Below are 27,927 nucleotides of genomic sequence, written 5' to 3'. Positions count from 1 at the left end.
GACGGGGGCGCGCGCAGGGGGGCGGCAGGCGGCCCCGCCCCGCGGAGGCCCCCCTCGGGGGGGCGGTGCCGGCGGCCGCCGGAGAGCGGGGAGCGTCCCCCCGCCGTCGCCCCCTCCCCCCCTTCCAATCCGGCTGGATCCTGTTGCGGTGCCGCTGGCGCTGCTGGGATGGGGGGGGGCGGGTTCCCTGCGCAGCGGGGCTGGCTCGCAGGCAGCCGCAGCGCCTCGCCGTGAGGCACCCAGCGCGCGCAGCAGCCGAGCGGGAGCCGCCGCCGCAGCTCCGGGGGTCGCGGCCGGGAGCCGCCGCCGCGCAGGCTCGCCATGCCGAAGAGAAAGGTGAAGCGGGCGGGAGCGAGCGGAGCCGCTCGGCGCGGAACCGCGCTGCCCGGGGCGGCCCCGCGCCACCGCCGCAGGGACGGGCGGGTGTTTGTGTGTGTGTGGGGGCGGTCCGACCGCGCGGGGACGGGGCTCGGCGGGAGGCGGCCGCTCCGCGGGCACCGGCGCGGTGGCCGCCAGCGCTCGCTGTTTGGGGCCGGCGCCTTCCCCTTGCGAGCCGGCTCCGTACCCCCCCCCCCCCCCCGCGACGGAGGCCCCGCTGGGGCGGCGGCGCGCGGGCAGCCGGCGTCGGTGTCTGGAAGGTTCGGCGGGGGCTCGCCGGGCGCCTCGCCTCTCCGGGACTCGAAATCCGAAAGCGGCGGCGGGAAGGGGCGGGCGGGGGGGCGGGCGAGCGGCGGCGTCACGTGCCCGCCCGCCATCCCGCCCCGCCGCCGGCCCGAGGCGCCTGCGCCGCCTGACGCGCGCTGTTTGTCTTGGCAGGTGGCGGTGGCGGACGGGGAGGCCCCCGAGGAGGTAGGTGCCCAGGGCGGGGCGGGCCCGGCCGCTCCCGGCCCGCCCGCTCACGCCGTTTCTCTCTCTTTTCCCTCTCCGCAGCCGAAGAGGCGGTCGGCGCGGCTGTCCGCTGTAAGTACCGGAGCGGGAGGGGGGCGTCGCTGCCGGGCTGGGCGGGGGTGCGCGTCTGCGTGTGCCTTCCTCTGCCGAAAAGGGGATTACCGCGGGCTGAACCTCTCCCTTACTTGTTCTTTCTTCTCAGAAACCTGCTCCTGCCAAAGCAGAGCCGAAACCAAAAAAGTTAGCGGCAAAGGTGAGAGTCGCTGGGAGGAGGGGAGGGAGAGGAGGTGGTCGAGCTCCTTGTGCAGGTGCCTGGTGGCGTCCCTTTTTGTGTCGTCGGTCACGGTGTCTGAACGTTCTCACTCGTCTTCGTGTGCTCCTTGTGGGAACGCTCATTTAGCTGAAGTATCATTATCAGATGCTTTTGCCAGTATCTACAGGTACGTTGCACCGCTGTTTGAGTAGGTCCTTGTTAAGCACACAAGCATTGTGTAGAAATGTGGGCGCTGATTCATGGGGGTTAGATGGCAGTTTGGTACTGAGCAGAACTACTGGAATGTCGAAGCAACTGTACGTAGGATTGTATTTCATCACTGTAATGAAAGGGGATAAAATATACTCGCAATTTAAAGCAGTGTGTTAGGACACGAAAAAAATATTTGCATTACTTAGGCAGCCACTGAAAAAGATCTGTGTTTCCATTCATGTAGTCTAGCTTTCAGGTCTTTGTGTGTGTATGTGTAAATAAGCGTGGTTTAGTATGATCTTTCAGTTTTTCGGTATAGCCTTCACAGTGACAATAACTGAGGTGTAAAATTCTTTGTTTCTTGGGAGAAATAACAGAGGCTGTGCATCTGTTGGCTTGTTGGTATATGTGTTTTTAAGTGTTTCTTTGTGACTACAAGCTTTTCTTTTTAATGTACGGATTAAGAGCATTTCAAATACACTAATATAGAACTCTGCTTTACAGACTTTTTGATGTTTTCATTTATTAATCCTACTGAGCAGTTACTTATCAGTAATGCACCTGCATTCCAATGGTTTGAATGTCAGTGTGTTCCCATTGTCAAAGTTGTCAGCCTAAAGAATTTGGGGACGCTTTCCAATTTTACTTTAGTTCTGATTTGCTTTTTTTCCAGTGCCTTTGTGTGGTGCATCTAATTCTTAATGCTGCTAGTTGATGTGGACTGATACGCATGATACTGGCTTGCTGCCTATAACTACTTTACTTCTAGAAAGAAACATTTCCACAGTTCATAGCTGGGAACATATTCATGTAAACCAAGTACCTCACAAACAGTTGTCATCTTAGAATATTAAGTAGAACACCTTGCATGAGGCCCCTATGGAATGCTGCTGTAATGGGAATATGTGAACAATCTTTTTTTTTTTTAATCACTATTACCATTGGCAATTCAAATAAATGTATAACTTGTTTTACATTTGATCCTCTTTGTTCTAAATCTCATGCTGTCACTAAAACCTTTTGTCATTTGGAAACTTTATCACTATTAACGTAAAAACCTCTTTTGTTCTGATTGCGTTTTACTTCTCCAGCTTCAGTACTTTCTTATCTTAGCTATTTCTGGGCTTTCTTTAAATGGGTTGCAGAAATATTTAACAGTTTAATACCAGTCAAATGATGGGGTTTTTTTTTAATTATTATCTTTTTTCTGTATTTGATCCATCAAAAGATGCTTCTTTACATCAACTTTGTAACTTTTTAAAACTTTCCTCACAGTATTTTTTCTGGTTGGGAGAAGTTTGCTCATTATGGAGTTACTTGGTGGGTTTTTTAAAAATAAATATTAGTGAAGAAAAATATATTTTGACAATCAAAACCCAGAAATCTACATCTTGTGAAATTGTCTGTTACCTCAATTTGTAATACTGAGTTTAGCCTTTATAACTTTTTTAAAAGGATTTTTTTTTCCATTAGCATGTTTCAACTGTTTTCTCTGTGCTCTTGAGGACTGAAAAAATTATCTTTTCTAAAAATAGGAGCAAAGAATTTCCAAAGTTTTGTGGACATTGATTATTTAGTTACCTGACATAAGGTGCTTCGGCATTGATGATTTTTTTTTTTTTACCTTGCATCTCTTGTAAATGTAATGTAACTTACTGCGTGTTTGTATCCAGTGGTGTAAAACACTTAGAACTTTTGCTCAGTAGTTGCGATTGGTTGACAAACCCCTATTTTCATAAAGACAGTATTTTACATGAGCATTCATGTAAAATAGGAAATGTATTCAGATAGCTATTAAAAAGTTGCATGTGTGAAGTAAGGAAGTTGCATGTTTTTTGTAAGGAAGAATGCTTGGAGTGAAGATAGTATGGAATACTTCTGACCTAATGGTTTCTAATAGTAATCTGAGATACACATTTCTATAGTACTCAAAATAAGCAAAAATGAGAACTTTGTATAAGTGAATTTTAGGTCAGAGACAACAAATTAGGACATAATTTGAAGAACATACTTATGAAATGAACACAATTTTTTAAATGAGATTAGACACATTTTAAGGTAGATCAGTGCATGGTCTTCTGCTTAGAGGTATAAATGCATTACGTTCTCTTGCCACTTATTCACATTGTACCTGCCCAGAAAAAGTGTTATAGTTTGTCATTTATTAAATACTTTTGTTAGTATCATAAAGTAGTGTTTGACAGATGGTGTCAAAAACAGTGCATTTATGTAATTCTGAACTGATAACAAATATTTTGTAAGTAGGGGGATCAGCTGGAGGACAGGCAAACTTTGTAGGATTTGGTTGCTGTAAGGAATGTCTGGGAGGATGTATTACATATTTGTATGAAAGTAGCTCTTGAGCAAATACTTCTTCCATACTGATTTAACAACATTCATGTAGGTACAGAGGATGTAACAGATACTAACAGAAGAGCACTGAAAATGATACTTCTAGGTGATGCATTTATTTAGGTTAGGCTACTGAAATTCCTGCCTATCAATATAAGAGGAAAAAGAGTGTTTGAAGTGCTTTGTATTTACAAAGTGGAAGGACTGCATTGCTATTTTTTTCATGTGCCACGAGGTTAAATCATGTATTACAAATTCCTCTGTCTAGCCACTAGAATCTAGTTATCTTCTCATCCCAGTTTGATTCTCTCATTTCACTGACTATCTGAAACTGTGATTGTTTGTCTATATATAGTTTGGAAAACTTTTTTGGCAGCTGAACTATGTATTAGCTCCTTGGTTGTTGGTAGTAGCTCTTGCTGTTTAGCAAGTCCATCTTGGTTTTGTGTGTTTTTTATTATTTTCAAAGTTTACCTAGTAGGTCATAGGAATTTACTTACTGGAAATTTATTTCATTGTAGGATAAATCTGAGGACAAGAAAGCTCAATCAAAGGGGAAAAAGGCACCTAAAGGAAAACAGACAGAAGAGACAAACCAAGAACAGACAAAGGACAACTTGCCTGCAGAAAATGGGGAAGCTAAAAGTGAGGAGGTAAAGTTGTTTGCATTCTTTGGTACAAAGCAGCTGGATAACTTACTGTACTGGTTTATCCAAACATCTATCAGAAACATAAACTGTTCTTATAATAGAATCTATTTCTGCCAAAAGAAAGATGTAGGCTATTGAAACGTTAGTAGATATACCTGGAAAATTCTAGTTGCCCTGAAAAGAGTTGCAGTGATGTGATAACAGTCCCTGACATTAAGGAAGAAGGTGAGAATTTTACCAAAGTTCCGATACAGGATAATGTCCTTTAGAGAGGTGCTGTCTTCCTTGTGGGTAAGTCTTGGGAAAATAATATATGCAGGGTGTACAGGGGTGGGGGGGCCTGTCTTTGGAGGGTTTCGTTTGGGTTTTAGTCTGCCTTTGCTGTTACTGGAAGAGAGGTTCCTTCTTGCTACAAAGTTTTTTGACAAATGCAATATTCATTTCCTTGGGACTGGAAACAGTTTTCACTGAAAACCCAAAGTTGAAATGATTTAACCAAAGTTGAGGTAACATTTATAGGAGTCATAGATACAGACAGTGCTAGTAGAAGGGACAGGTTGGTGCAGAGATGGAAGAGAAAGTGCAAGAACTACTGATAGTTGTCGCCAAAGAAATGAACATGCCAAATCAGTCTTGACTGTAATACTGTGGTAAAATGGCCATATTGCCAAAGTTTTTGGAGTCACTGATCGTCTAACTTAAAACATCCTCCATACTGTATTCTTTTTCTGGGATGTGGACATAATTTAGTTTTAAATTTAGGACAAGATCTGTAGGGAGAAGCAGTGCCTCTTAGTAGGGCAGCTGTTAACAACTGGATGAAACACAAGTTTTCATGTAGTAACAGACCTAGAATTAGTCTCAGGTTTCCGCAATAGTGAATGCCTCACTCATTTTAATTAGTTCTGATTTGCTGTTTGCTGATCAACTAGTCAGATGATTTTTTAAATTTAAATGTGTGATTCATACTTCTTGTCTGGTTGTTGCATTGAAAAGTAATTTTTTTCAGATAGGAAAAAAAGTTTATCTGAATTCTATCACACTGATCTATCAGTGTGCAGATCAGTCTTCAAGTAGAGGAAAAGAGTATTTGGTTTTTAGGTAGATGATGTGTTTTGGTGGCTGAGAAAGGTACAGGATGGTACTTGAGTGTACAAGACAACTTACTTTGGGGTAACAGGTTTTCATTTGCAAGCTTACAGTGTGATCTTTGTGAAAAAGTTGTGCTATAACTAGGAATTCTTTAGTTGGCTTAACTTTCTGTATAGCTCTGCCTCTGTATTACTATCACGTAATTTGGTCTTTTAATTTGTGCATGTAGTATTTCAGCAATACCAGCGAAAGTTAAATTTGGAAATCTTTCTCAACTGGGGTCTATTTAGTACACTCACGCAGAGATGATGTAAATTTACAAGGAATAGGTGACAACTTCTGGGGCACGTCTTCATGCCGGTCTCATGTTGGTCACACTAGCCAAAATTGCAGGTTTAATGTAATACCTAAGTCTAGAAGAGGCAGAGGTATAGCCTGTCCTGTTGGACGTTACTGTTTTCAGCCAGGACAATAGTGTCAGTGATGTTATTGTTAATCCACGATCTGGTGAAGGGCCAGTGACGACTTCTGGCGACGCTCACAGAGGCCAACCCCTGCGAGTGGAAATGGCTTCTGTACTTCATCCTTCAAAAGCTTCCCCCAGGTGGCAGTAAAGACTGAACGGGTGTCAGGGTTCCTGTTCGGGTACTACGGTGATTCAACAGTCTATTCTCCTGTGGTGCTGCAAAGCTTTAGAATAATTCAGTATAATTTTTATGTTAATGCATATGTTGCATTCCTTTTTTTAACCTACATTGCAAATGCAGCGAGTTTTCCAATCTAAATGGAGTTGTAATTTTAATCAATTAAGTTTGTATGAACTTGTGAAGTTGAGGGACGGCATATAGAGACTTGATTTGAAAACAGTATAGCTCTGCTGCTACAGTTCAGTTTCACTGAATGTATTTTTACAAAATCATGTTTAATTTAATGCACTACTGTGTTTCTAAGTCTTAGTTACTTTAAAACACGGTAAGATTTGAGAGTGTTAAGTGCTGCACTGAAATGTAAATGCATGAAGTGTATCTTTTCTAAACACCCTATATGCAGGGATTTTAGCTCAGTAGATTAAAAAGCCCCTTCTTCCTGTTATAAAGGCAGTAATTATTGAAATGGGCTTTGTTCTTTTAAAAAAAAAATAAAAATCCTTTGCAGTGTGTATTGAGTAGTAACAATAGCAACATTCTGAAATTCATACTGATGCGTCTGAGGAGACAGAAGCCTTTTCAAGACAGCTTGTTTTTAGTAGGTCATTTTCCAAGAGAAATAAGCAGATCATGACACCAATTTATTAAGACTGTAAAGCACAGTATGTAGAAACAAGTCATGGTTGTTCTGTATGTCAAGTTAGCTAACCTGTGCATTAAAAATACGACGAACTAAGAGGCTGAGTCACTTAGAAACTTTCTGCACTGAAATACTCTGTTTTTTGTCTTCTTTTCAGACCCCAGCATCTGATGCAGCAGTAGAGAAAGAAGCTAAATCTGAGTAACATCTGGTACCAAGTCTTTAACTGGTGGTCCTTACACCTTTCTTCTTGTACAATTCAGAGGAATATTTTTATCAACTATTTTGTAAATGCAAGTTTTTTAGTAGTTCTAGAAAACATTTTTAAAAAGGAGAGAATCCCAACTCAACCCTTTTTTTTACATATTTAGATAAGTGTAAATGCTTTTTTTAAGTGGTAAAATCGTGTACTGGTTGTCTGTTTTCTATGAAACCAGAAATTAATGGCATGTTACATTAAGGAGAGGGCTTTGAAGCCTTGATTAGGCTTCACGTTCCATAGACTGTGAGGGACAGTTTTTTCTATCCTATTAAATGAAGCATAACACAGATCAGACTTTGAAATTCATAATGATATGTTGAGAATGTCTTAACATTTTAGTTATTTATCTTTATCTATGGTTGTACCCTCAGTAGAATTGCTTATCTAATAAAACTGCTCCCTAGTGTTGGGTTTCTTGCTGAGTGATGTATATCTGTGACAAAGTTATTTTTGGTAGTTGCAGCTTTATTTTTTCCAACAACTTAGTAGCTGTGATGCGAAATATTTGAAACTTTTATTATATCTTTAAATACTGACTAAGTAAAAGTTCCTGCATGGCAGATGTAACTTGTTATGTCAGTATTCAAGATACTGGAATGTCACATCCAGTTTTAAAGGACAGCTTGTCTACAAAGATCAAATGAAAAATATTTGAAATACTCTTAGAAAAAAACCCAGAATTATAGTTTTTAGATTTTAAAAACTATGTGAATAAAAACAATTGTTCATAGTGTCTGTGATCACCAAACAAAAGCCAAATAAATCTTGATTATGAAAGGATGTTTCTGTAGCTCCTGCATTGACTATGATGACTCACAATCTAAGTGGTGTAGGTTTTGATTAACTCTGTTCCTGATATTGTTAAAAATGTACTTTTCAAGAGATTGGTGGTAATGCAGGCAGCGAGGAGCACGTAGAAAACCGTATTGCAGTCTTAATCTGGCCTTCCAGTTTGAAAGCTGATAGCCTAGTGCTGCTTCTGTTACCTTAAAAAAAAAAAAAAAAAAAAAGTCAGTACTTAGTAAGTATCAGATGTTTTCATCTGTTCAGCATCTAAGAGTTTGCATATGCACTCTTGTGTAAATAACTGTTTTAAGGAAGATGCACAGAGCAATTCTCTTGAATATTAACTGATCAGATGGTGTTGCTGTTGTGTTGGAACCGTATTGAAATTTCCCCAAATCCTGCCTGAAAATCAATAAAGCTTCAGATGTCTGGGGAAAAATGAACCTAGGCTGCAAACTTCCCAAGGTAGCTGAGTGTATGTAATGGAACCCGTAGAGGATGAGCTGTGGAACAGCCGGGGCAGGAGCGGGGAGGGAAGCACAAGAAAACTTCCCTTTTGGTGCTGATGAGCTGTTAGGTGAGCTTAGCGTGCTGTGAGCAAGTGTACCCACTATACAAGGTTGCAGGTTGACAGAGCATCACTTCAAATAAAGCATACCCGTGCTGAGAGCTGTCATGTAGCACAAAACTGTCCTGATTGTTCCTTGCTGGGTTTGAGAAAATTAAATCAATCTTGGTTGAAGATTTAACAGCCTTTCATCAGGAGAGGGCATATTAAGTATATATTACTTAACCATAAAACAAAAAATCAAATCACTAGACTTGATCACAGCATTACTTCAATTCTCCCACAGAGTGCAGGGTTGTTTTGTTTTGGGATTTTTTTCTTTCCCCATTTCACATTGTTTTGCTGAATTGCAGCAGGTAGTAGCATGGTTTTATCTTACCAGTCTATTTGATGCCAGTCAGACAACTGTCAACCCTGTCTTGGGAGGAGTCAAGATCAAAAAGTAACGTTCATTCTTTGTTTCTTTCCCCACCCCCCTCCCCCCCCTTGACTGAGAACTTGTTTATGCTCTTAAGTAACACCTGCAAACAGCATCTGCTTCCTGTACATTCTGGGTGCCTTTTTCAAATGGTGATACACAGCAGTTCACCTCTAGCATTATTTTCTTAAACAATGCTTTCATTTGAGAAAGCATTTTAGCATTTTTACCTCTTCAATATTTAAGCAATGTTTACCTGTTCTTTAGCTTATATATAGGATGTCCTCCAGCACTGGACTGCAATATGCTTCTGGTCCAATTCCACCACAGCTGTGTTCCTAGCAGAGCGCACCTGGCTTTGGCAGTGGCTTTGGCTTCAAATTCTTGGATATTCCAAAACTGTAAATTTATGGCAGTTTTTCTAACCCCCCTTTCTCCCTCCCCAATGCCCCCCTCCAGTTCCCTTATTTGTGGTTTTGTTTAGTAGTAGCATGACATAGCTACATGACAATCTTTACTTTCTGTTTTTAGCAAGTGAAAACCACCAGTTAAATGACTAATAATTAAACGTGCAGGTAAATACCCTGAAATAACCTCTCTCACCTCCTTTTACTGAATGCCTACTTTTCATGTGTTTTGAGTCTCTGATGTTGAGATCCTGTTGACTTTCAACATCTTCTCTCTAACATCTATTACCCACTGTTTAATTTATTGTAACTGTTCCCTAATATTTACTCTTGGGGACAAAAAGTTATTTCATACTTTATTATGGAGGTGAAAGGACTCAGCAGGGGTAAATCAGTGACAGATTCTCTCTCGCAGTATAGAGGAATTTCCATGCTGGAAGAAGGAAAGGACAGAGGTAGTTGCATCAGGAGCACAGGAGCCCTAGATCTGTTGTGAGCAGCACAGCCCACTTGATGTGGTAAAGAATGAAGTAGGCTTTCCTAATTACATAAAATATGCCTAGTAAATACATCGGTGAATCAACTGGATTTTGATCGATTCTGCAGTAGACAGATATACTATTGCCCTTCTCCACATAGCATGAAATACCAACATGTAACCATAAAACCCCACCAGTTTGGCTACCCGGAAAATGAGGAATTGTATATATTGGCACTAGCTGTCAGTTCTGCCTGTGGAGAATTGGAGTGGAAGGCATTTAAATTTGTCTGACGAGAATTTCCATGGGCATGCTTCAGAAAAAGCATTTTTTCCTGTACAATACCAGACACAATTCGCTCTGTGCAGTGAAGGAATGGAGTGAACAGCTAATGCAGATTTGCGTACGGCACTACAGAATACATACATAACGGGGAACCATCCATTTCAAAATATAACATGAAGAGAAAAAAACATGTTTCTTTGAAGTTACTCTTGGTTGTATATGTATGCTGCTACTAGTTGTTCTGGTGAAGAGAGTGCTGTTTCATACATGTTCAAGCTGCACCATTCTGGAATTCATTTTCTAGTGTCAGCTAGATCACAGCTCTTCAAAAAAGAGATTTTTGATGGACAGGATACCTGTTTTTTTTTTTTTCTTGTACCTGAACTGTGATGCAGGAGCACTAACCAGATAGGAGGTGGTGAAGAGCAGGAAGCAGAGGCAGCAGTCCGCCTTCCAGGACGTGTCTGGGAAACTGCCTGCTGCTGGGCCTGCACCTCAGGTGTACAGAAGCTCTTTGTCAAAAGCTGAAAGCATGTCTGAGGTAGTGAGATGAGTAAAATACATGCGTAGTTCTACAATGCTATGTAAAAATATTTTACTTCAAAGGTTCTAGAAGTGCATACCAAACCACCACAGGTGGGGAAAGGAACGGCTCAGATTTGAAGTACAGCACAAGTATGCCCATTGCTACATTTACATTACAATTCATGCTGGGCAGAGGTGAGACACAACTGCAAGAAGGAAAAAAAAATCCCCCATAAAGGGGCTCCCGAAGCCGGGGTGGGGTAGAGGTGGTGCTGGCACTTGTTTGCAGAGCAGCAGTGCGGGGCCCTGGGGCAAAACTGCTGGTTTTGGAAAGGCGATGCCAGTGAAGTGATGCCTTCCTGGAAAGGGGTGGGGAAACACCACTCACTGAAATGAGGTTTAGGGTAGCCGAGGTGCCCCCGAACATCACACCCCACGTAGCCTCGGTGGCATAGGAGACCTGTCGGCCTGAGGAGTTAGGAGGTCCGCCCGAAGTAGCAAACAGGAGCCAAAGGCAATCGGTCGCGGGTAAACCCCCTGTATTTGGTGACGCGGTGGTTGCAAACACGCTTGTGCTGCTGCCCGAGCTCCAACTCGGAGGAGCACCGCCGTACCCAGCCCTCCGCCGGCCCGGGGCACGCCAGGGGACGTGCAAGGCAGCGTGCTCTAAGGCGAAGGTCTGGGCGCCGCACCACGCGGCGCCCGCTTCGGCCTCCCGGCCCCGCATCGCCCCGGCGAACGCCGGCCCCGCCGCCGGCTCTCGGCGCCTTGCTGGGGGCTGCAGCTTGTCCCCGCCGGTCGCCGGCCGGGCCGCGGGAGGGCCGGGCCGCGGGAGGGCCGGGCGGGGCGGGGACCGCGCCGCCGGGCCCCGGGGCGACCGGCGGCAGCTGCAGGGCTCGCGCCCCGGGCCCCCAACGGCAAACGAACGGCCGCGCCGCGCGCTCCCGAACGCGCCCCGTGACACCTCCCCCACCTCACAGAGCGGCCCCGCCCACCAGCGCTCCGTCACCAACCGCCCTCCTCGCGCAATCCTTCCGCGCCCGGGCCTCTCGTTCCCCCACCGGGCGCCCTCTCCCCTCCCCGCCCGCCGCCGCCCGTCCCGCCGCCCCCCCCGCACATTTTCCGCGGCCACACGCGCACCCTCTCCCCCCGCCGCGCGCCGCCGCCGGGCGCCCGGGCCGGGGACTACTTTTTCCCTCCGCCCGCCCCCGGGCGTGCCCGGCGCAGGTGGCAGCGGCGGCACCGTGGCCTGTCGCGCGGCGGCGATGGCGGCGGCGCCGAGGCCGCGCTAGCGCCAGCGCAGGGGGAGGGGAGCCGGAGCGCGAGCGCGAGCGAGGCGTCCGGCGGGGGGCGGGGGCGGCTCGCTCCCGCGCGCGGAGGGGAGGGGAGGAGAGAGGAGGGGAGGGAAGGGGGGGCGGTTGGCTGGCGGTTGGCGGTGGGGGAGGGGCGGCGCTGACAGGGCTATGCCGAGCCGGGCCCTGCCCTGCCCGCGCCAGGCGCTGCCTGAGCCCTAATCCCTGCCCGGGCAGCAACGGCCGCCGCCAGCAGCGATTGTGCCGAGCGAGCGAGCGGCAGCCGCCGGGCCGGGGCCGCCATGGCCGAGCCCCCGGCCTCTTCCAGCTCCGGCGGCGGCGTGTCCCTGCCGCTCATTGAATCAGGTAAAACCGCCGGGGCGCGAGCGGCCGCGGGCCAGGGCGAGAGCTACTGCCGGTGCCGCCGCCGCTCCCTGCCGCCATCTTCCTGACCGTGATTATGAATTACAGTCACCCCGGGGGCTCCCCCCCCCCCGCCCCAGCCAGCCCCGGACTCATCCCCCGTCTCTCCCCGTGTCTCTTGCAGAGCTCTACTTCCTCATAGCTCGGTTCCTGACCACCGGGCCCTGCAGGAGAGCGCTGAAGGTGAGTACCGGGGCGCCGCACACTCACCTGGGCGCACAGGCTCAGACCCCTTGGCCCTTCGCTGCCGCACAGAGGATTGAAGGGGAGGTGTGAACAGCCGGTTCCCCCGTTCCCCCTCCCCCTCCCGAGCCCTTTTGCGGCAGCAGCCGCTTGAGAAACCAGGGGCTTGCTCGTCCCTAAGTCTGTATTTTTCCCCTTTTCTCTGCAGGTGCTGGTGCAGGAGCTGGAGCAGCACCAGGTCTGTGTGGGCTCTGATGAAATCGTCTCTCTTGCTGTAGTCAAAAGTTTACTTTACAAGTCATTCAAGTTTCTTCCACTCTACTGTCTCAACTTTTTCCCCTCAACACACATTGTTTTGGATGTGATCTATCCCTCCTTCCCCTTTAACCACTCAGTTTTCTTTTTTTTTTTTCCCCTCCATTTAGTTGCTTCCTAAAAGGTTGGATTGGCAAGGAAATGAGCATTATAGAAGTTACGAAGAATTGGTGAGACTTTTTTTTTTAAAAAAACTTTTAATTAGGATGATAATATTGATGTTAGACCCTTTACCTTTAAAAGCAGGCCCAAAGCTTTACCTTCCAGTTTCATTCCGGCTCTGTTAAGACATTGGAGTTATTTTGGAAAGGGCCTTTAATTTCTTTACATTAGACTAACAAAAACACAAGTGGTGTTTTAAATTGAGGATATTGTTTACATAGCAGAGGTGGAGCTTGGCGTTGTGCATTGGTACATGCCACTGCCTGCGTATAAGGAAGAACCAATCTGAAGCGAGGTTTCATTTCAGAGTTTCATGAGCAAGTTTGTTAAGCGCGTTTTGATTTGACGGTATTTATTTTCTGGTTGGCTTCCTTCATCAGTCCCCTTCAACAGATTAGGAAATGAAATCGCTGTTCAGAAATCAAGGGTTGGCAGTTCTGGTGCCTATGAGTATGCTCTTTATCTCTGGCTACTCACTGGTCACAGCTTTGTTTCTAAATATTAGAAAGATATGAGTGATCTCTCCACAGCATGTACTTCATGCCTTCTGCTGATGGCTGATGTTGTTTGCTCTAAATGTTTTAACTTGCATCCATTTCAGAATGGAAAGCTGTCTTTCTCTTGGTGTTTTATTTTAGTGCTTCTTAAATGGCAAAGTATATTTGGCAGTTGAATCTTGTGAAGTGATGGCCTGGTGGTGCCTGCCCAGTGTGTTTTTATCCTGCCTTATTGTAGCTGATCTTGTTTTCTTTAGACAGATGTTTATTCTTGCCTTTTTCCCCCTAAGATTCAGACATTCCAGGTTAATTGACTGACTTCTCCCTTACCCATCAGTTTGTGTGTTGTTAAATCCCCTTGTCCCTCTTGTGTAACACTTGGAGGTCTCAGGATCATATTTGCATAGAGAAGGAATGAAATTTTGTTTAAAACATTTTCTTAATTATTTAAATGCTGCTTAAAATGATAAACTGGATTCCATTTCTTCTACTTGTCAGTGTGGTCAGTTGAGCAAATTAGGTTTTAAATTAATGCTTTAAGTCACTAAAAAGCCTAGTCTTGCTGAACAGGAATACTTTCAAGCTCTGACTTGAATTTAGCAAACGTGAAAGTAGTATTAAGTTTAAAAAGGATTGTTCGGGGTTTTTTTTGTTGTTGGTTGTTTTTTTTGACCCCAGTTCTTCTGACAAAAAGTGATGGTGTTGGGAGATGTCATGTGTGGATTCTTCTGACTTAAGTTTTTTTTTTTTAACTGTGTTTATTATGCATATACAGTTGTCAGATTAATTCTTTAATATGTGCTGCTTCTACCTCTTTTTCCTACACAATTTAAAAGAAATCTCTACACAGGGTAATAGTATTTCAGAATATCCAAATTAATCTTCTGGAGGTTTTAGTTTCTGCTTTTGAGGGGCTTTGGGAACGTCTTGTTGTCCCACTGGTCTCACTCTGAATTTGCAGAGACCACAGACAAATGCAATCATGTGGTGCAATTATTTCTTTTCCTCTTTGTTCATCGTGGAAGTGGAGCAAGACTTTAAAGTAACTGTTCCTTCCAAAATCTGAGTAAAACTACTTAAAAAGGAAATGAATTGCAAGGTTTTGTATGCATGCTTCTCTCAGGGATTGTGTTTGGAATATATACTTCCTGATGATGGCATGCAAACTAAATGGTGTATAATGCTTGGCATAAAGTATGCTGAGCTTTCTGTCCTGAATGTTGTGGCTGATACTGCTCCATACCAATTCAAGAGCCAAAATTTATAAAGAAATGATGAAAAAGTGTGTTTTGTAATCTTTGGACTACCAAATATATTTCTCATAATCAAGCTTAAGCATATGATGAGCTGACTTGCTTGGACATATTTGGCTGTGTGGTAATGTTAACTATTTTAATGATATTACCACCTCCCCGCCCCTCCAGGAATACAACCTGTACCTATGCAGGCTTTATACATTAATTGGATTTTTATTATTAAAACAAGTATTATGTTATGGCTTAAATCGTATGCTCTCAATACCCAGTGTGCATTTGGGCAACTTTTTGTTGAACAGATCTTACATGGCAGCATGTGGTATTTTTATTCCCACTGTTCTGATGATGAGATCAGCCTTGTCAGGACTTTCCTCATCTAAGTTCAGTCAGTAGGCCAAGGGAATATAGCGTCATAAGCGTGAGCTAGTTATGCCTGCGTTCTGAGCTACGTGGGCAAGAGGCCGCATACCTGTGTTGGTGTGGCCCTTTGCTGCTCCTGGGTGTATTGGCTGGGTATAGTCTGGCTGCTGAAGTAGCAATGTGGCTTCTGGGTTGAACTGGTTTTTACATGACCAGATCAGAGAGTGGAGTAAGCATGGGGCTGTTTGTGCCTGCTGATTCAGACCTCCCAATAGTTTAAATTTATGATTCTGATGGTTTGGTTTACTCCAGTTTGTGTAAACTCTAGTTTGCCTATTTAACTTCTGCATTATTGTGACTGACTTTATAGTTAGATAAGGATTTTTTTCACTGAACCCCCAGAAAGAAGGGGGGGGGGAATAATCAAAAACCACACACATTTGTTCTTGAGTGAGACATCTGAGTGTGTGTGGGGGTGTATTTTTTTAGATTGTTAGATATAGATAGTATGGGATCCTTCCTGCATGGATGGATGACTGTTTTGATCCTGTTGGTTTAAGGAAGTAGGGCAGTCTTATGCGATGTAGTACTGGTTCTTCAAGGAAACTGTTTCCAGAGAGATTGTACTCAAACCCACTAGTTTGCAGTTTACTGAACAAGTGCTGTGCGACTGAAGTACTAGTTGCATAAATTCTTGTGCTTGATGACTGCAAAATTCTCCATGATGTTGAGTTATGAGGGTTTGAATTTTATTTTTTATTTTTAATAAAAATAATTGGGTGAATTGGGCAAAGACACTCATTGTAGGGTGCTGCACAAATGAGTGCCATATGTGTGAATATTGCAGGTTTTCAGTAGTAAAATACTGATGTGCAGTAAGTAATTTTACTGCAGCTATTTTTACTACAGTTCTCCGTTCTTGGAGAGAGTACTCACTGAATTTACTAGATGAGAGCTTAACAGAATGATTTTGTTTTGTAAATTGAACTTAAAAATATTTAAACAATGTTTAATATACATGTGAATATCGATGCTCTTAGATTCACCTGTTCTGGATGTACCATATATTTTTTTAAAAGTTACATTTCTGTCAGGTGCTGTCCAACAAACATGTGGCTCCAGACCATTTGTTACAAATTTGCAAGCGTATTGGCCCTATACTGGATAAGGAGATACCACCCAGCATTTCGAGAGTGAATTCCTTACTTGGTGCAGGGAGACAGTCGTTGTTACGTACAGCAAAAGGTATGGTTTGTTTATGATTTGAAATGGGTATGATACATTTTCATAAGTACATGGTGAAGGCTTTTGGAATCCTTAAAAGTGGTGAGCTTTCACCAAAATTGGCCCCCACTTCTTCTGTACTGTGTTTAATCAACCAAAACACCAGTGATCTGTGTATTAATGGTATAACTATATATTGATTGTTGTGAAGAGAAGGTTTTAAGTTGCATCACAAGAATTACTGTTACTCTGAGTGCTGAGGCAGCTGAACATGGCAGTTTTCTGTGTTACTGCAATATAATGAATCATCCGGACACAAGTGCTACTTCTCTAACGTCTCCCGACACTCCCAGTAGTATATTGGCCCATGTTGGTTTTGAATGCTGTAGCTGTTGTACTCTGTGCAGTGCAAATATGAGACAGTAACACCAGTTTTCTGAACGTTTTCTTGGTTAATGCAAATGGCATCAAAATTAGTACTTGTGAATTGTATACATACGCAGGAAGAAAGTCCTTGCCCGTAACTTAAAGGGAATGGTTGGCAGTGCATAAGCACATTCTTTATTTGACAGGGTAGGTTTTAGCTTTAGACTTACCTCTTGGAATGTTTCTGGGAGGGGGGTGTTCATGTGTTTTTATGAAGTTCTGTTGGGTAGCTAGATGCTATGGTGTGGGACTGGTTTATGGGATACTATTGTGTTTTCAGTTATCTGTCCTAACTGCTTTAAAGGATGCACACTGAATGGCAGTGACTGTTCTATCCTGAAAATCAGGATTGCAATTATTTCAGCATGAGTGTGTCAAAACAACTGTCAGTGTGGGAATTTTGTTAAGAATCGCAGAATTGTCAGGTTGGAAGGGACTTCTTGAGATCATCTAGTTAAATAATTTCATAGTAACAAATATTCAATAAATATTTATAATATTCATGAAAAAATATTGATGAAAATGTTAAAAATCTTAAATGCTTTGCATGGAGAACAAGTAGGAAAAATTCAGTTGAAAAGTTAGTTTTGTGTTACATGAACTGCAAGGCATCACCATTTAGGAGTAATTTCAAAGTTTGGTGGTTGGTTGGATTGGGTTTTTTCCCTCCTTCTGTTACTATATTAAATGGATTTTTCTCTCCTCTGATGCTACGCTGTTCATGACAAGTTTTGGGGCATTTGGTGCTCCTGTTTTTTTAGTTGTTTCAATACTGTGTTTGAGACCACCTATAGATAGGTTCTTTACTGTGTTTTGGAACTACAGCTCTCTTAGCATTTTTCACATGTACTTGTGACAAACTTAAACCAATTGCTTTTAAAGATTGCAGGAACACTGTTTGGAAGGGCTCTGCATTTGCTGCTCTTCATAGAGGAAGACCTCCTGAAATTCCTGTGAACTATGGCACACCACCAAATCTTGGTAAGCTCTTTTCAACACTCAGCACTGCTGCTGTGAGCGTACGATGTGTATCTTGATACTGGCCGTGCTACGACACTGAAAATTGCACCTCAGAACTGGATCTGGAGGCTTATCTGGAGAACTTCATATGACTTCACTGGAGTTATGTATTGGGTACAAAGGTCTGCTCACAGTACTAGTGAGACAGTAGCCTCTAGATGACATCTTCTTATTTTGTAAAGCCCCCGTATTAAGTAGATAAACATACAGAAAATACATATCCTTCTCCTGTGCATAGGAGGACTCTTGTATGATTTAAGGTATAGAAAGCCGTGGGAAAATAAAGATAACATTTAGCATTTCTTATTTAGACACTGAAGTTTTGGTTGGAGCAGGTTTAAAATACTGTCTTGGTTTTATACATACAAAAAATTGCAAATACAAAAAAACCTGACTTTATGAAATCTGATAGTTGCTTCTTGTAAGTCATTAAGTAATATATTAATGGAAGTTAAATAAAGTAATGTTTTAGAATAGACCTGTTTTAGACATCAGTATGTTCATTCTTTGATTTCTTTGTGTTCTAGTGGAAGTACATCGAGCAAAACAATTAACTGGATATGCAAAGTTCAGTACTTCATTTCCGGGAAGTATGTATCAGCATGTCAAGATGCACAGACGGATTCTTGGCCATCTTTCTTCTGTATATTGTGTTGCATTCGATAGGACTGGACATAGAATATTTACTGTGAGTTGATGAATTAGCTCTGAATCTGAATATTGTTCTAGATGGATGCAAGGAAAAGAACTTTGAAATGCATGTTATGCTAACACTTCTGGAGGTGGATATCAGTAGTGTTAAAATATAGCTGATTAGCTCCATCACTGTGCTTAAGTAGAACAATTTGATGTAATTAAAGGTCAGAAGCATGTAAGAAATTGTTGTACTTAATATCTGATCAGGTGTTGACATTGATGTAGGAGCTTTATTCAGTGATGTAGTTAGATGTTAAGCATGTTTCATTTTTTATTCATATATTTTATTTTTTTAAATTTATTTTTATTTTATTACTTTCATTGGTCTTTGCCATTACTGTAAGGAATCCCCTCAAACTTGCTCCAGACTTTTTGCATTATATGGTATAGATCTGTGGTGATTGCAGTGTAATCCTGAACCATGAGTGAATGTTTTGGTTTTTTTAATGTTGGTCATATGAACTTTATTTCTTAAGTAACATGCATAGTTTTAAATATAAGTATAATTTACCAAGCTGTGGAAAAACATAGGTTCTTTAAAGGAAACCTGAAACTTTTATCCTGAATGTCTTTGAAAATCCTTGCTGAGCATAATAAATATTTCTTTTTAGGGCTCAGATGACTGTTTGGTAAAGATTTGGTCAACTCATAATGGCAGGTTATTTGCCACATTACGAGGACATTCAGCAGAGATTTCTGATATGGCTGTCAATTATGAAAACACTATGATTGCAGCTGGAAGCTGTGATAAAATGATCAGAGTGTGGTGTCTGAGAACTTGTGCACCAGTTGCAGTCCTCCATGGACACACAGGGTCCATTACCTCATTACAGGTAAGGGTTTTTTTTTTTTAAGTGTTTCTACATATTGAAGCACAAATAATGTAGATGGATTGTAAGCAGCAGCCAGTCCACAAAACTCAAAGATAAGTTTCACTTGACAGCTTAGTATGGAAAGTTTGACTCTGTTTTAATCAAATAGTAGGAAACTAGAAATAATTCGGGCAAAAAAAGGATGCTTTTGCACCTGATTTGAAAAGTTAAGAGTCTGCTTTAATAGTAGGATTTAGATTGATGGGATACCCTAAGATTAGCTAGCTATCATATTGGTAGGAAATAACCAGTTTCCTTGGTTGCTTATTGAAATTGAGAAGTATAGTTACATGAATGCTCTAGACCAGTAGAGCCTTCTATCTTTGTGTTGTAAGTTCTCGGAAAGGAAGAGTAGTACATCACTTTCTGTTTGTGGAGAAAAGTACTTTGTGGTTGCTGTTACTAGGTTAAGAAGTAACTTGTCAAGCGTACATCTTACTTTTTCATGTCCAAGTGCAAGGAACTGATGTTCTGTTTCCCATGAAGGCTGGCATGTAAATGGCAGATAACTTTCACTGTGCCTGTCACTGGTTTTCCCATGACTGAAATTATTTCTCTGTGACTGCCTGTGGGAATATTAAAATCTGAACATTTAAATATTGATGTCAAAACCACAGGAGAAACCTACTTAAAAAAAGAAAAAGGGGGGGGGAGTGGGAAGTTCCTTGCCTCCCTGAAATTCCTGAGTATTTAACTGAAGATAATGACAGGAATCCTTCTTCACTTAAAAAAGATCACTACCTCTAATATTTGAGCTGTTGGAACCAAAGAGAATTTCTGGGAAATATGGTGTCCTCCTATTGTCTGTTACTGGAGACGTGATATGCTGGTTTGTGTGGGTGAGTGTTCTGATCCAGTATGTGATTCTTGCAACTTCTGTGATATGGGTATTTGTCTTAATCTCAAAAATATAAGTTATTTCAAAAGTGCAAAGATGTTCAGTGTAATATGTTGTATATTTAAATTTGAAAGCGTTGTGATACTTCATGTGCTGTTGGTAGTCCTTTGGATTCAGTCTCATTTTGGCCTTTGTAATTCCTTATTTAACAGATAAACTGGTAGCTCCTTATCCAGATTTGCTGTGTTTTTCCAGTGAGACAAACAGGCTTACGTTGAGGGGTGAAGAGTGGCTACCTACCAGCTTGTGAAGTTCAGTACAAAAATAATTCTGCAGTTTTCTCAAAAATGCTGCCTCCGAGAGTAGTCTTCATATTTGAAGAGTTTCTGTGGCATTCATTGCATTTTTTTTCTTTGTTTTTTAATGGCAAAGCACTTATTTGTGGTCTTTCTTTTATTGTAATATGGTGGATTTTTTTGTTTAAGCGTTCTTAATAATACTATGATTGCAATATGTACAATTTATGTGGCTGTTTCCAACAATCGTAGTAGTAACTGATGAACAATTTAGTCAACTTGTGTAACTTGTGTTCTGTAAAGTTTTCTGAAGAGTAGCTCTGTGCATAGCAGTAAATTCATGTCTTAAAGAAGTATGTGTGAGGACTTCCTATAAATTCATATGTGATGCTTGGTTACACATACTCAGGCTATCTCATAACTGATGGTCTGCTTAATTATAGAATTTCAAAAGTAAGCCTGTCTAGTGAAACTTCCTTCCATTTTTTTTTTTTCAGTTTTTTTTAAACTGCTTATTACTTCATTCATTGACAAAATTTTTAGTGAATGATTGTGGTTAGTTAAGACTTCAAAGCAGTGAATGAATTGGTTTTATATAGTGCAATAATTGAAACATAGACCACAAACGTATTTTAAAGTATAGATGTTATTTTGTAAACACTAAAAATGACAATTATCAAGAACTGCTTTAGCAGTTTTAGTTGAAAAATCCAAAGTAAATCAAGGTTTTACATTAATGTTTTTAGAAGTTCATAAACAGTTTTTAAATATCTCTCTTTGTATGTGTCTGATTTTACTTCTCTTCAGTTTAGTCCAATGGTGAAAGGCTCCATGCGATACATGGTCTCTACTGGTGCAGATGGAACTGTTTGCTTTTGGCAATGGGATACAGATTCCATGAAATTCAAGTATGTAAAAGGGTTGCTGATTAACTGTGTGCCATACTTTGATTAAAATAAGTCGAGTGCTTTTAACTAGCTAAAAAATTTTGATTTTTTGTGATGATAATGTTGTGGAAATAATCTATTACATAATTGTTTTAAATTACTAACTGTATCCTTTACAAGTTTATGTTATTCCGTTGTCCTGGGAGATTAGTTGGGAAATATATTAACTTCTTACTACGCTAAAAGTAGAAGTGTAGGACAAGTAGAACTGCTGCAAACATAAATATGTTGGAACAGTATAATAAAACTTTTTGTTTGTGCTGTTTTCAACAGTCCTGTAGTTTTAGGATGTCTCTTAGAGAACTTGCATGCAGAGTGTGTTCAGGATAGTTTTTAAATGTTCTATATGTGATTGCTGTTTATTTGTTAAAAAAAAGATTATTACTGGAAAGAATAGATGTGGGATGATAAGTCTGTATCTAGTATTGTGCCATATAATGGTAGTTGGTATAAAATGATTACATTAGAGCTATTTTTTTTTAAAAAAAAGAAGAGTACTTCAGAAAGCAGATTATTTTGCTTTTTAATTCAAACTTGTGATCTTAAGGTAGTAGGATAGCAGCAAATCTATCGAAGGCATAGTTTCATCTGAAGAATCTCTTAGGGCTGTAAGTTATAGGAGGAGAGTGTTTAAACTGGATCCTTAATTATTCTCCTAAAATTAATTTAGAGGATTGTATGAGATGTAAACATTGTTTAAATTAGTTTAAGCATGGACTTAAATTGGTTTAAGTGTTGGTAGTTCTCAAAGCAGCATTCTTAGGATTTGAATCTCTGTACTGTGTATCATACAAACATGAGAAATATTCTTGTACTGAAGGTCTCAACATTTCCTTTGATAAACAGAAAGCACTTGAACAGAAAAGCTGTAGAATAATGAGTAGAAACCTACAGTGCTTCGAAATGGCACAGTTTGCTGCCTTTCTCCTTAGCATAGCTCTTAGTACGTAGTTCTTAGCTACTTTCTGTGAGATTATGGCCGTGTCAACTGGAAGAGTGTGTACGTGACTTGCAGAACAGGCAACCAGTCTTTTAAATCACCGTGTGCACAGTGTTGCAAAACTTTTATTTACTTCTGTAAAATGTTATGATTTTGCACAGCATTCTGCAGTAATGGTATTTGGTAGGCCTTATTTCATGTACTGTTGGTGGTTTGTAATGTGAGGGCAAGAATTCAGTACTTTGTGGATATGTTATGGAGGGCGTAAATCATACTTACTGAAGGATGAGCGAGAATAAACGTTCTTTGGCATGTCATGTTATCCTTGCTAGGTAATAGCATCTTGCAGAGAAAGCTATAAGCTGTGTGGCCTTCGAATATCATTTGTGTATGTGTGTACAGTAATTTTGAAAAGTAAACCTTATTGCTCATCATCCTGCACAAGATTTACAGACGTTACTGTATGTATTTTAAGAAGTCACTGTTATGTATATGCTTGAACAAACATACCTTGTATGTTTTGAAATGTTGATAAAAGCCAAGTTTTGTGTGGCATGTCCCGTTTCAAGCATCTTTTCTTTTTAAGCAATCGGCCAGTGAAATTCACAGAGAAACCTAGACCAGGGGTTCAGATGCTTTGTTCTTCATTCAGTGTAGGTAAGTCATGTACAGATTGAGTTTAGCATTGTGATTTCTCTTCTTCCCTCATAAGTAGTTGTTGTTATACTCTGCTTGTGACAGCTTTAAAATAAGCAAAACTAGCAGCTGTGTAGTAAGTAATTGTATATACGTGTATTGTTAGCCTATGACATAATTAAATAATGTGACTTGCTGTAGCTAATGGTGAATACTGTTGAACTAAGCGATACTATTTTCCTTTTGCCATTGATGATTTTTACGGAAGTAAAAGTCACCTGATGCTTGTTTACTTTTTATCCATCTTTACTGGATTTTTGTTTAATCCCTCAGTATAATGTCAGGGATTTGCAAAATTAGTTCTCTAAGATCCCACAGTCAACAGCAGTGGAAGTGGTTACTGCCAATAGTAGGAGCTCCTGATTCTGTGCCAGTTGTGTGCAGGGATAGTCATAAAGATCCCTTCTTTCTTAAAAATCCACAAATGTATCTATAAATGTGCTTCTCTCCTGGCTTGTAGTCTTCTTTCATTCTAATGATGTGGGTGACTTGTGGGAAAGCTTACTGGTACCAGACAGTGTGAACATTAGCAGAAACTTGGGAGTTTCAGAAATAAAATACAAATCAAAGTGTAGCTTGTTAACATTGTCAGGATATAGCCCTGGGTTGTGTTTGGGTTTGGGGTTTTTTGAGGTTTTGTTTGTTTGGGGGTTTTTTTTGGCAGCACTTACAGGTGCCAAGAGGCAGATCTTAGTAATGTGGCCACCACAGCTAAATACTGGTGTGCCTATACTGGTTTACTTATGCTTCTACCCAGTTTTGAAGTAATGCACATGCCACAAATGAGACACATGCTACAGTGAAAGAGTCATCTAGATAATTCTTATGATGACTAGCCATATTCCCCGTAATCGAAGGCTTCTGTGCACAATTAGTAGTGTTAGATGTTTCAGCATTCCCCTAGTTATATATTTTAAAATCTTTGTAATGCTGAGTATAACTTTATTTTTACTATGGCTGAGAGAGCCTTCTGGGGCAAGAGGGGGATTCCTTCCACATCTTTATGACAGTGGAAGAGCATAAAAAATGTGACACTCCTCAGGTTATTTATTTTAAACTAGGCATCTCAGAAATGTTGGTTATCTGTTTTAATTTCTTATATAGTAGCTTAATTATTGCTTGGGTTTTACAGGTGGTATGTTTTTAGCAACTGGCAGCACTGATCATGTCATCAGGATGTATTATTTTGGCTCTGAAACACCTGAGAAAATAGCTGAATTGGAAAGTCATGCTGTAAGTAAGATTGTTAGTTAAGTCTAATAATTAGTCACTTCAAGCAGTATTGAAGTTGCAAGTTAATGTTGTTGGTGGGTTTGTAGCAATGTTCTTTTACTGAATATTTTTAGAACTATGCAGAATTTCAGCCAGTCATCTCAATGTGACTTGACCATTTTAAAGGTTGGAATGTATGAAGATGATATTTAGAATTTTATCTTTTCAACTGGATGTCATACTTTTCTCTAATTTTAAAGCGTGTGGTTTGCTCAGTTGCTTCCCTCTGATGCAAGTGTGCCTAGCCACCCACGTATTATATGCTGTATACAGGAAGTAGATAGGCTGAGAATGTGGATTTCATTACTCAGGTTATTTACCATTTGACACTTTTTGTGTTAAATCTTTAAATGGGATTGAGTTTCCAGAGTTTTACTTCTGTTCATCTTGACCTTTATTCATGTCTTCAGTGGCTGTGCAAGCTACTTTATACTTCCTAAGTAATAAGTCAGCTTGCTCGTGTAACGTTGTTCCTCATGTGCTTTATGTGAATGTGTGCTGTCTACCTTTACTTGCTTTCTTGATATAACTGGTACCTGTTAGGAAAAGAACTTCTTAGATAAAATACACTCATTTTTTGTGTACCCTAGTCTAGTGGACTCGGTCTTCTAAGGAATCTAAGGGAAACTTGGCTTACGTTTATGTGCTGAAGGTTGAGTCGTCTTTTTCAGCAGTTGATGCACAAAGAATCTGTAGTTTTACTGTAGAGAATTTAGATTTAGCTGAACCTTAAGGCTCTTTGAAGGGCAGCTCTTAAAATACTAATCTTCATTTCGTTGGCCTTAATATGTTTTCTCTAATACTAAATCTGACTTAAACCATTTATGTTACAGTGATAACACTTGATCAATACATATTTTGTATGTAGAGAAGACTTTCAGCTCTGAAGATAAACTGATCTGAGTGTGCTATCTACTTTTTCTGTAGTTTTTATTGTGATAAAAATGAGTAACTAATTGTATATTTCTTTAAGGAATGTGTAAGTAGGAGTGGGAACAAAAGATTCCTCTCAATTGTTGGCTTAGGATATTGGAAATCATATTCAGATATTAGTTAATTGGCTGCCAAGTTATTAATGGACAGTTATTTCATCTGTCAATCCTTCATATTTAATTGGGACTTTTTTTTTTAAACTTGCATTTTAAATGCATTAATGGCTAGTGAATTCTGGTAAGTATTTGTTGGACTGTCACCTTGCAGTTAAAACTGTTAGAAATCATACAATATGCAGTTTTTTCATTATTTCAGATTTTACTAAGCTCAGATTTGTCAAAATTGTATTTCCTGTTTAAAAATATAATTTCTAACAAACTGTACTTTTTCTTACAGGACAAAGTTGACAGCATTCAGTTTTCTAACAGTGGTGATAGGTATGTTGAAAGATGCTCAAATGTGAACAAACAATACATTATTTTGGAATTAAGAATGTATTATTGTTCTCACCTGGAGGTGTCCAGTAAGAAAATTCTACTTATTTAGAACTGAAAGGGGAAATCTGGACTAATCCAGGAGAGCATAGTTACGTTTCAACTGTCTATCTCAGCTTTCTATTAATCTTTGTTAGACAATGTCTGTGGACTGGCTGGGTTTTTTACTTACCTGGAGGGATGTTACCACTTTTTAACATACCTGATGTATTAGTGGCTTCATAAACCTCCTCTTCCCCCTCTTTTAAGTTTCAGGAAGTATTGGATCAAAGTAGGAAACGGGAAAATGCAATGCAAATGGTCTAAACTAAGTTTTAGTCCTTTTTTTTTTTTTTTTTCCCCAAGCCTACTATTCTTTTTTTAAGGAAATTGATTTAATAGAATTTTACAGCTGATTTGGGGGGGAGAGGAGTGGGTGGGGGAAGTGTTGTGTAAATTCCATTTGTAAAACTTCACCCATACTTCCAGTACGTCATGGAGTCAAAATTGATCTCTGATTGGCCTGTCACTAATGAAGATGCAGATTTTAGCTTTCAAGGTAGACTTACATCTGCAACCATAAGTTGCTGCTTTATTTTTATTGAGTTTTTTCCTCTTCTCGAAAGCCAGATAACTGTGACTAAGAACGTTAATAATCTACATTCAGTTTGGAAGTTGTAGTTATCTTTCTTTTAAATGTGTTTTTTCTGCAATTATACTTGTCTTTGGGGCCATCGTGTTGCACTGGTCCATCCATGTTGCCTGGATAGATTACTTTTCAAGGCAGTACCAAAAAAAAAAAGGCAAAACTTCTGCTCTTTTGCTTGGTGACACTTTCTATGGAAGATGTTTAAGATTTATAATTATTATTAAAATGAATCATAGCAAATTAGAGCACAGTCATGATATACCTAGCATGCAAACTTTTTCTGTGGGAGGTGTGTCAGCTGTGTTTCTCAGGGTTGTGATTCATGGTCTGTGGAGATTATCTTCGGATGTCGTAACAATGTTTCGGTTCCTCTCTTCAGGAACTTCCATTCTGCTGCATTTATAGTTCAGAAGTTCATGAAATGGAAGCCTTAACTACCATGGTTTACACCTTGGTATCTTAAAAGTAAACCACCAGTGGTCTCTTTTATGCACAGTTGTGGGTGGGAACAGCTTAGGTTTTGCTGTGCTGATAAGTTCTTCCCTCTACTTCAGTATATAATACTCTGCAATTTCAGAGTGGATTACTTAAAATACTTCATTAAAATATTGTAATGGAGAAGGACTTGAGGATGATGTTGTGAATTGAATTTAACTTTGGAACTTGCTTCTCTGTTCTATGTGTTCTGATAACTTTATTAAGTTTTTCAGTTCAGAAAAACTCTCTTTCCTGGGCTTCTGGAAAGAAAGTTAATGGACAGGTATCTGTAAAGAATTCTCTTGCACGCAAATTGAAGATTTCACTTCTACTAGTCTTTCGTTGTAATGTTTTAAATTGTGGTGGTTTGTGATTTTGAATATACTTTAAAGCAAATTCTTTTGAAGATGAACTAACTATCTTTTAAAACTTCTTCAAGGTTCATAAGTGGCAGTAGAGATGGAACAGCTAGAATCTGGCGTTTTGAGCAAGCAGAATGGAGGAGTATTTTGTTGGATATGTCTGATCGATTACCAGGGTAGGTGAAGTGTTGTCTTTTTTTTAATCTGTTGTGTGAAGTCAAAGTTTTAAAAACTCATCAAGCACGCTTATGGTCAAACTAGAGCAAGCCTTAACAATATTATGATCAAGTGGTGTGGTCTTTGGGGGGGTGAAATGAGTGTTCTGGTGATGTAATAACTTGCTAAATTTTAGTCTGTGCTTGAATAAATGCATAAATATTTATATAGCTTTCAAATGTACACTGTGCCAAATTAATTACATTTCCTTTGTTAAGGAAAAAAGTTAACAGAAATGCAATAGATCTTCTCTATCTGGATTTCAGTCAGATATCTGACATGTCACAGGAGAAACATTTTTAGATTAGTAAAAATAAAGTAGATGATAACCTCTTTCCAAGAGGGGTCATGACAAGTAATAGGTGTGTTTCATCAAAGACTGATCTTGCTGACTGTTTTCATTGATTCTTTTGTACTTTTTAAAAGTGTATTAATGAAATATGCTGATGGCACACAGTTTGAATAGTGTCATTACAGCTGAAGATCAGAATATTACATGGCACTGGATAAACCTGAAGGGTAGATGATTTACAGTAGTACAGAATGCTCAGTCAACTTTTGTAGACACTAAGTAGAAATTAATTTGTAGGTGATTAAAGGGGGGGAGGAACAAACACAAAACACAAACCTTGGGTAT

At 40.6% G+C, this 27,927-nt stretch overlaps 2 protein-coding genes across 5 annotated transcripts in view; both read left to right on the top strand.

Annotated features, from left to right (window-relative positions):
• The first annotated feature begins 178 nt into the window (after positions 1 to 178).
• Positions 179 to 7,774, top strand: HMGN1 (high mobility group nucleosome binding domain 1). 2 transcript variants are annotated; one of them, XM_075518788.1, is made up of 6 exons: positions 179 to 336; positions 817 to 849; positions 931 to 960; positions 1,091 to 1,141; positions 4,228 to 4,359; positions 6,893 to 7,774. In XM_075518788.1, the coding sequence occupies exons 1-6, from the start codon at positions 322 to 324 to the stop codon at positions 6,938 to 6,940; spliced, it is 309 nt and encodes a 102-aa protein (XP_075374903.1). In that variant the 5' UTR covers positions 179 to 321; the 3' UTR covers positions 6,941 to 7,774. The 2 variants fall into 2 exon arrangements, with proteins under 2 accessions (XP_075374903.1, XP_075374912.1); XM_075518797.1 differs by lacking the exon at positions 817 to 849.
• Positions 7,775 to 11,906: 4,132 nt separating this feature from the next.
• Positions 11,907 to 27,927, top strand: part of BRWD1 (bromodomain and WD repeat domain containing 1) — a 61,105-nt gene continuing 45,084 nt past the window's right edge. For 2 of the 3 annotated variants that reach the window (XM_075518715.1, XM_075518726.1), the window contains exons 1-13: positions 11,907 to 12,123; positions 12,305 to 12,363; positions 12,572 to 12,601; positions 12,789 to 12,848; positions 16,048 to 16,198; positions 17,486 to 17,584; positions 18,151 to 18,311; positions 18,931 to 19,152; positions 21,133 to 21,233; positions 22,799 to 22,869; positions 24,041 to 24,141; positions 25,510 to 25,550; positions 27,152 to 27,250. In XM_075518715.1, coding sequence (XP_075374830.1) covers positions 12,060 to 12,123; positions 12,305 to 12,363; positions 12,572 to 12,601; positions 12,789 to 12,848; positions 16,048 to 16,198; positions 17,486 to 17,584; positions 18,151 to 18,311; positions 18,931 to 19,152; positions 21,133 to 21,233; positions 22,799 to 22,869; positions 24,041 to 24,141; positions 25,510 to 25,550; positions 27,152 to 27,250 — 1,259 coding nt within the window. In that variant the 5' untranslated portion in view covers positions 11,907 to 12,059. Of the gene's footprint in view, positions 12,124 to 12,304; positions 12,364 to 12,571; positions 12,602 to 12,788; positions 12,849 to 16,047; positions 16,199 to 17,485; positions 17,585 to 18,150; positions 18,312 to 18,930; positions 19,153 to 19,215; positions 20,031 to 21,132; positions 21,234 to 22,798; positions 22,870 to 24,040; positions 24,142 to 25,509; positions 25,551 to 27,151; positions 27,251 to 27,927 lie in introns of those variants that run through there. The other variant, XM_075518735.1, reaches the window with a different exon arrangement.

The sequence above is a fragment of the Mycteria americana genome, chromosome 1 (genome assembly GCF_035582795.1).
Source record: "Mycteria americana isolate JAX WOST 10 ecotype Jacksonville Zoo and Gardens chromosome 1, USCA_MyAme_1.0, whole genome shotgun sequence".
Lineage (NCBI taxonomy): Eukaryota > Metazoa > Chordata > Aves > Ciconiiformes > Ciconiidae > Mycteria > Mycteria americana.
The sequence above is the reverse complement of the archived record's forward strand: the minus strand, read 5'-3'. Positions and strand labels throughout refer to the sequence as shown.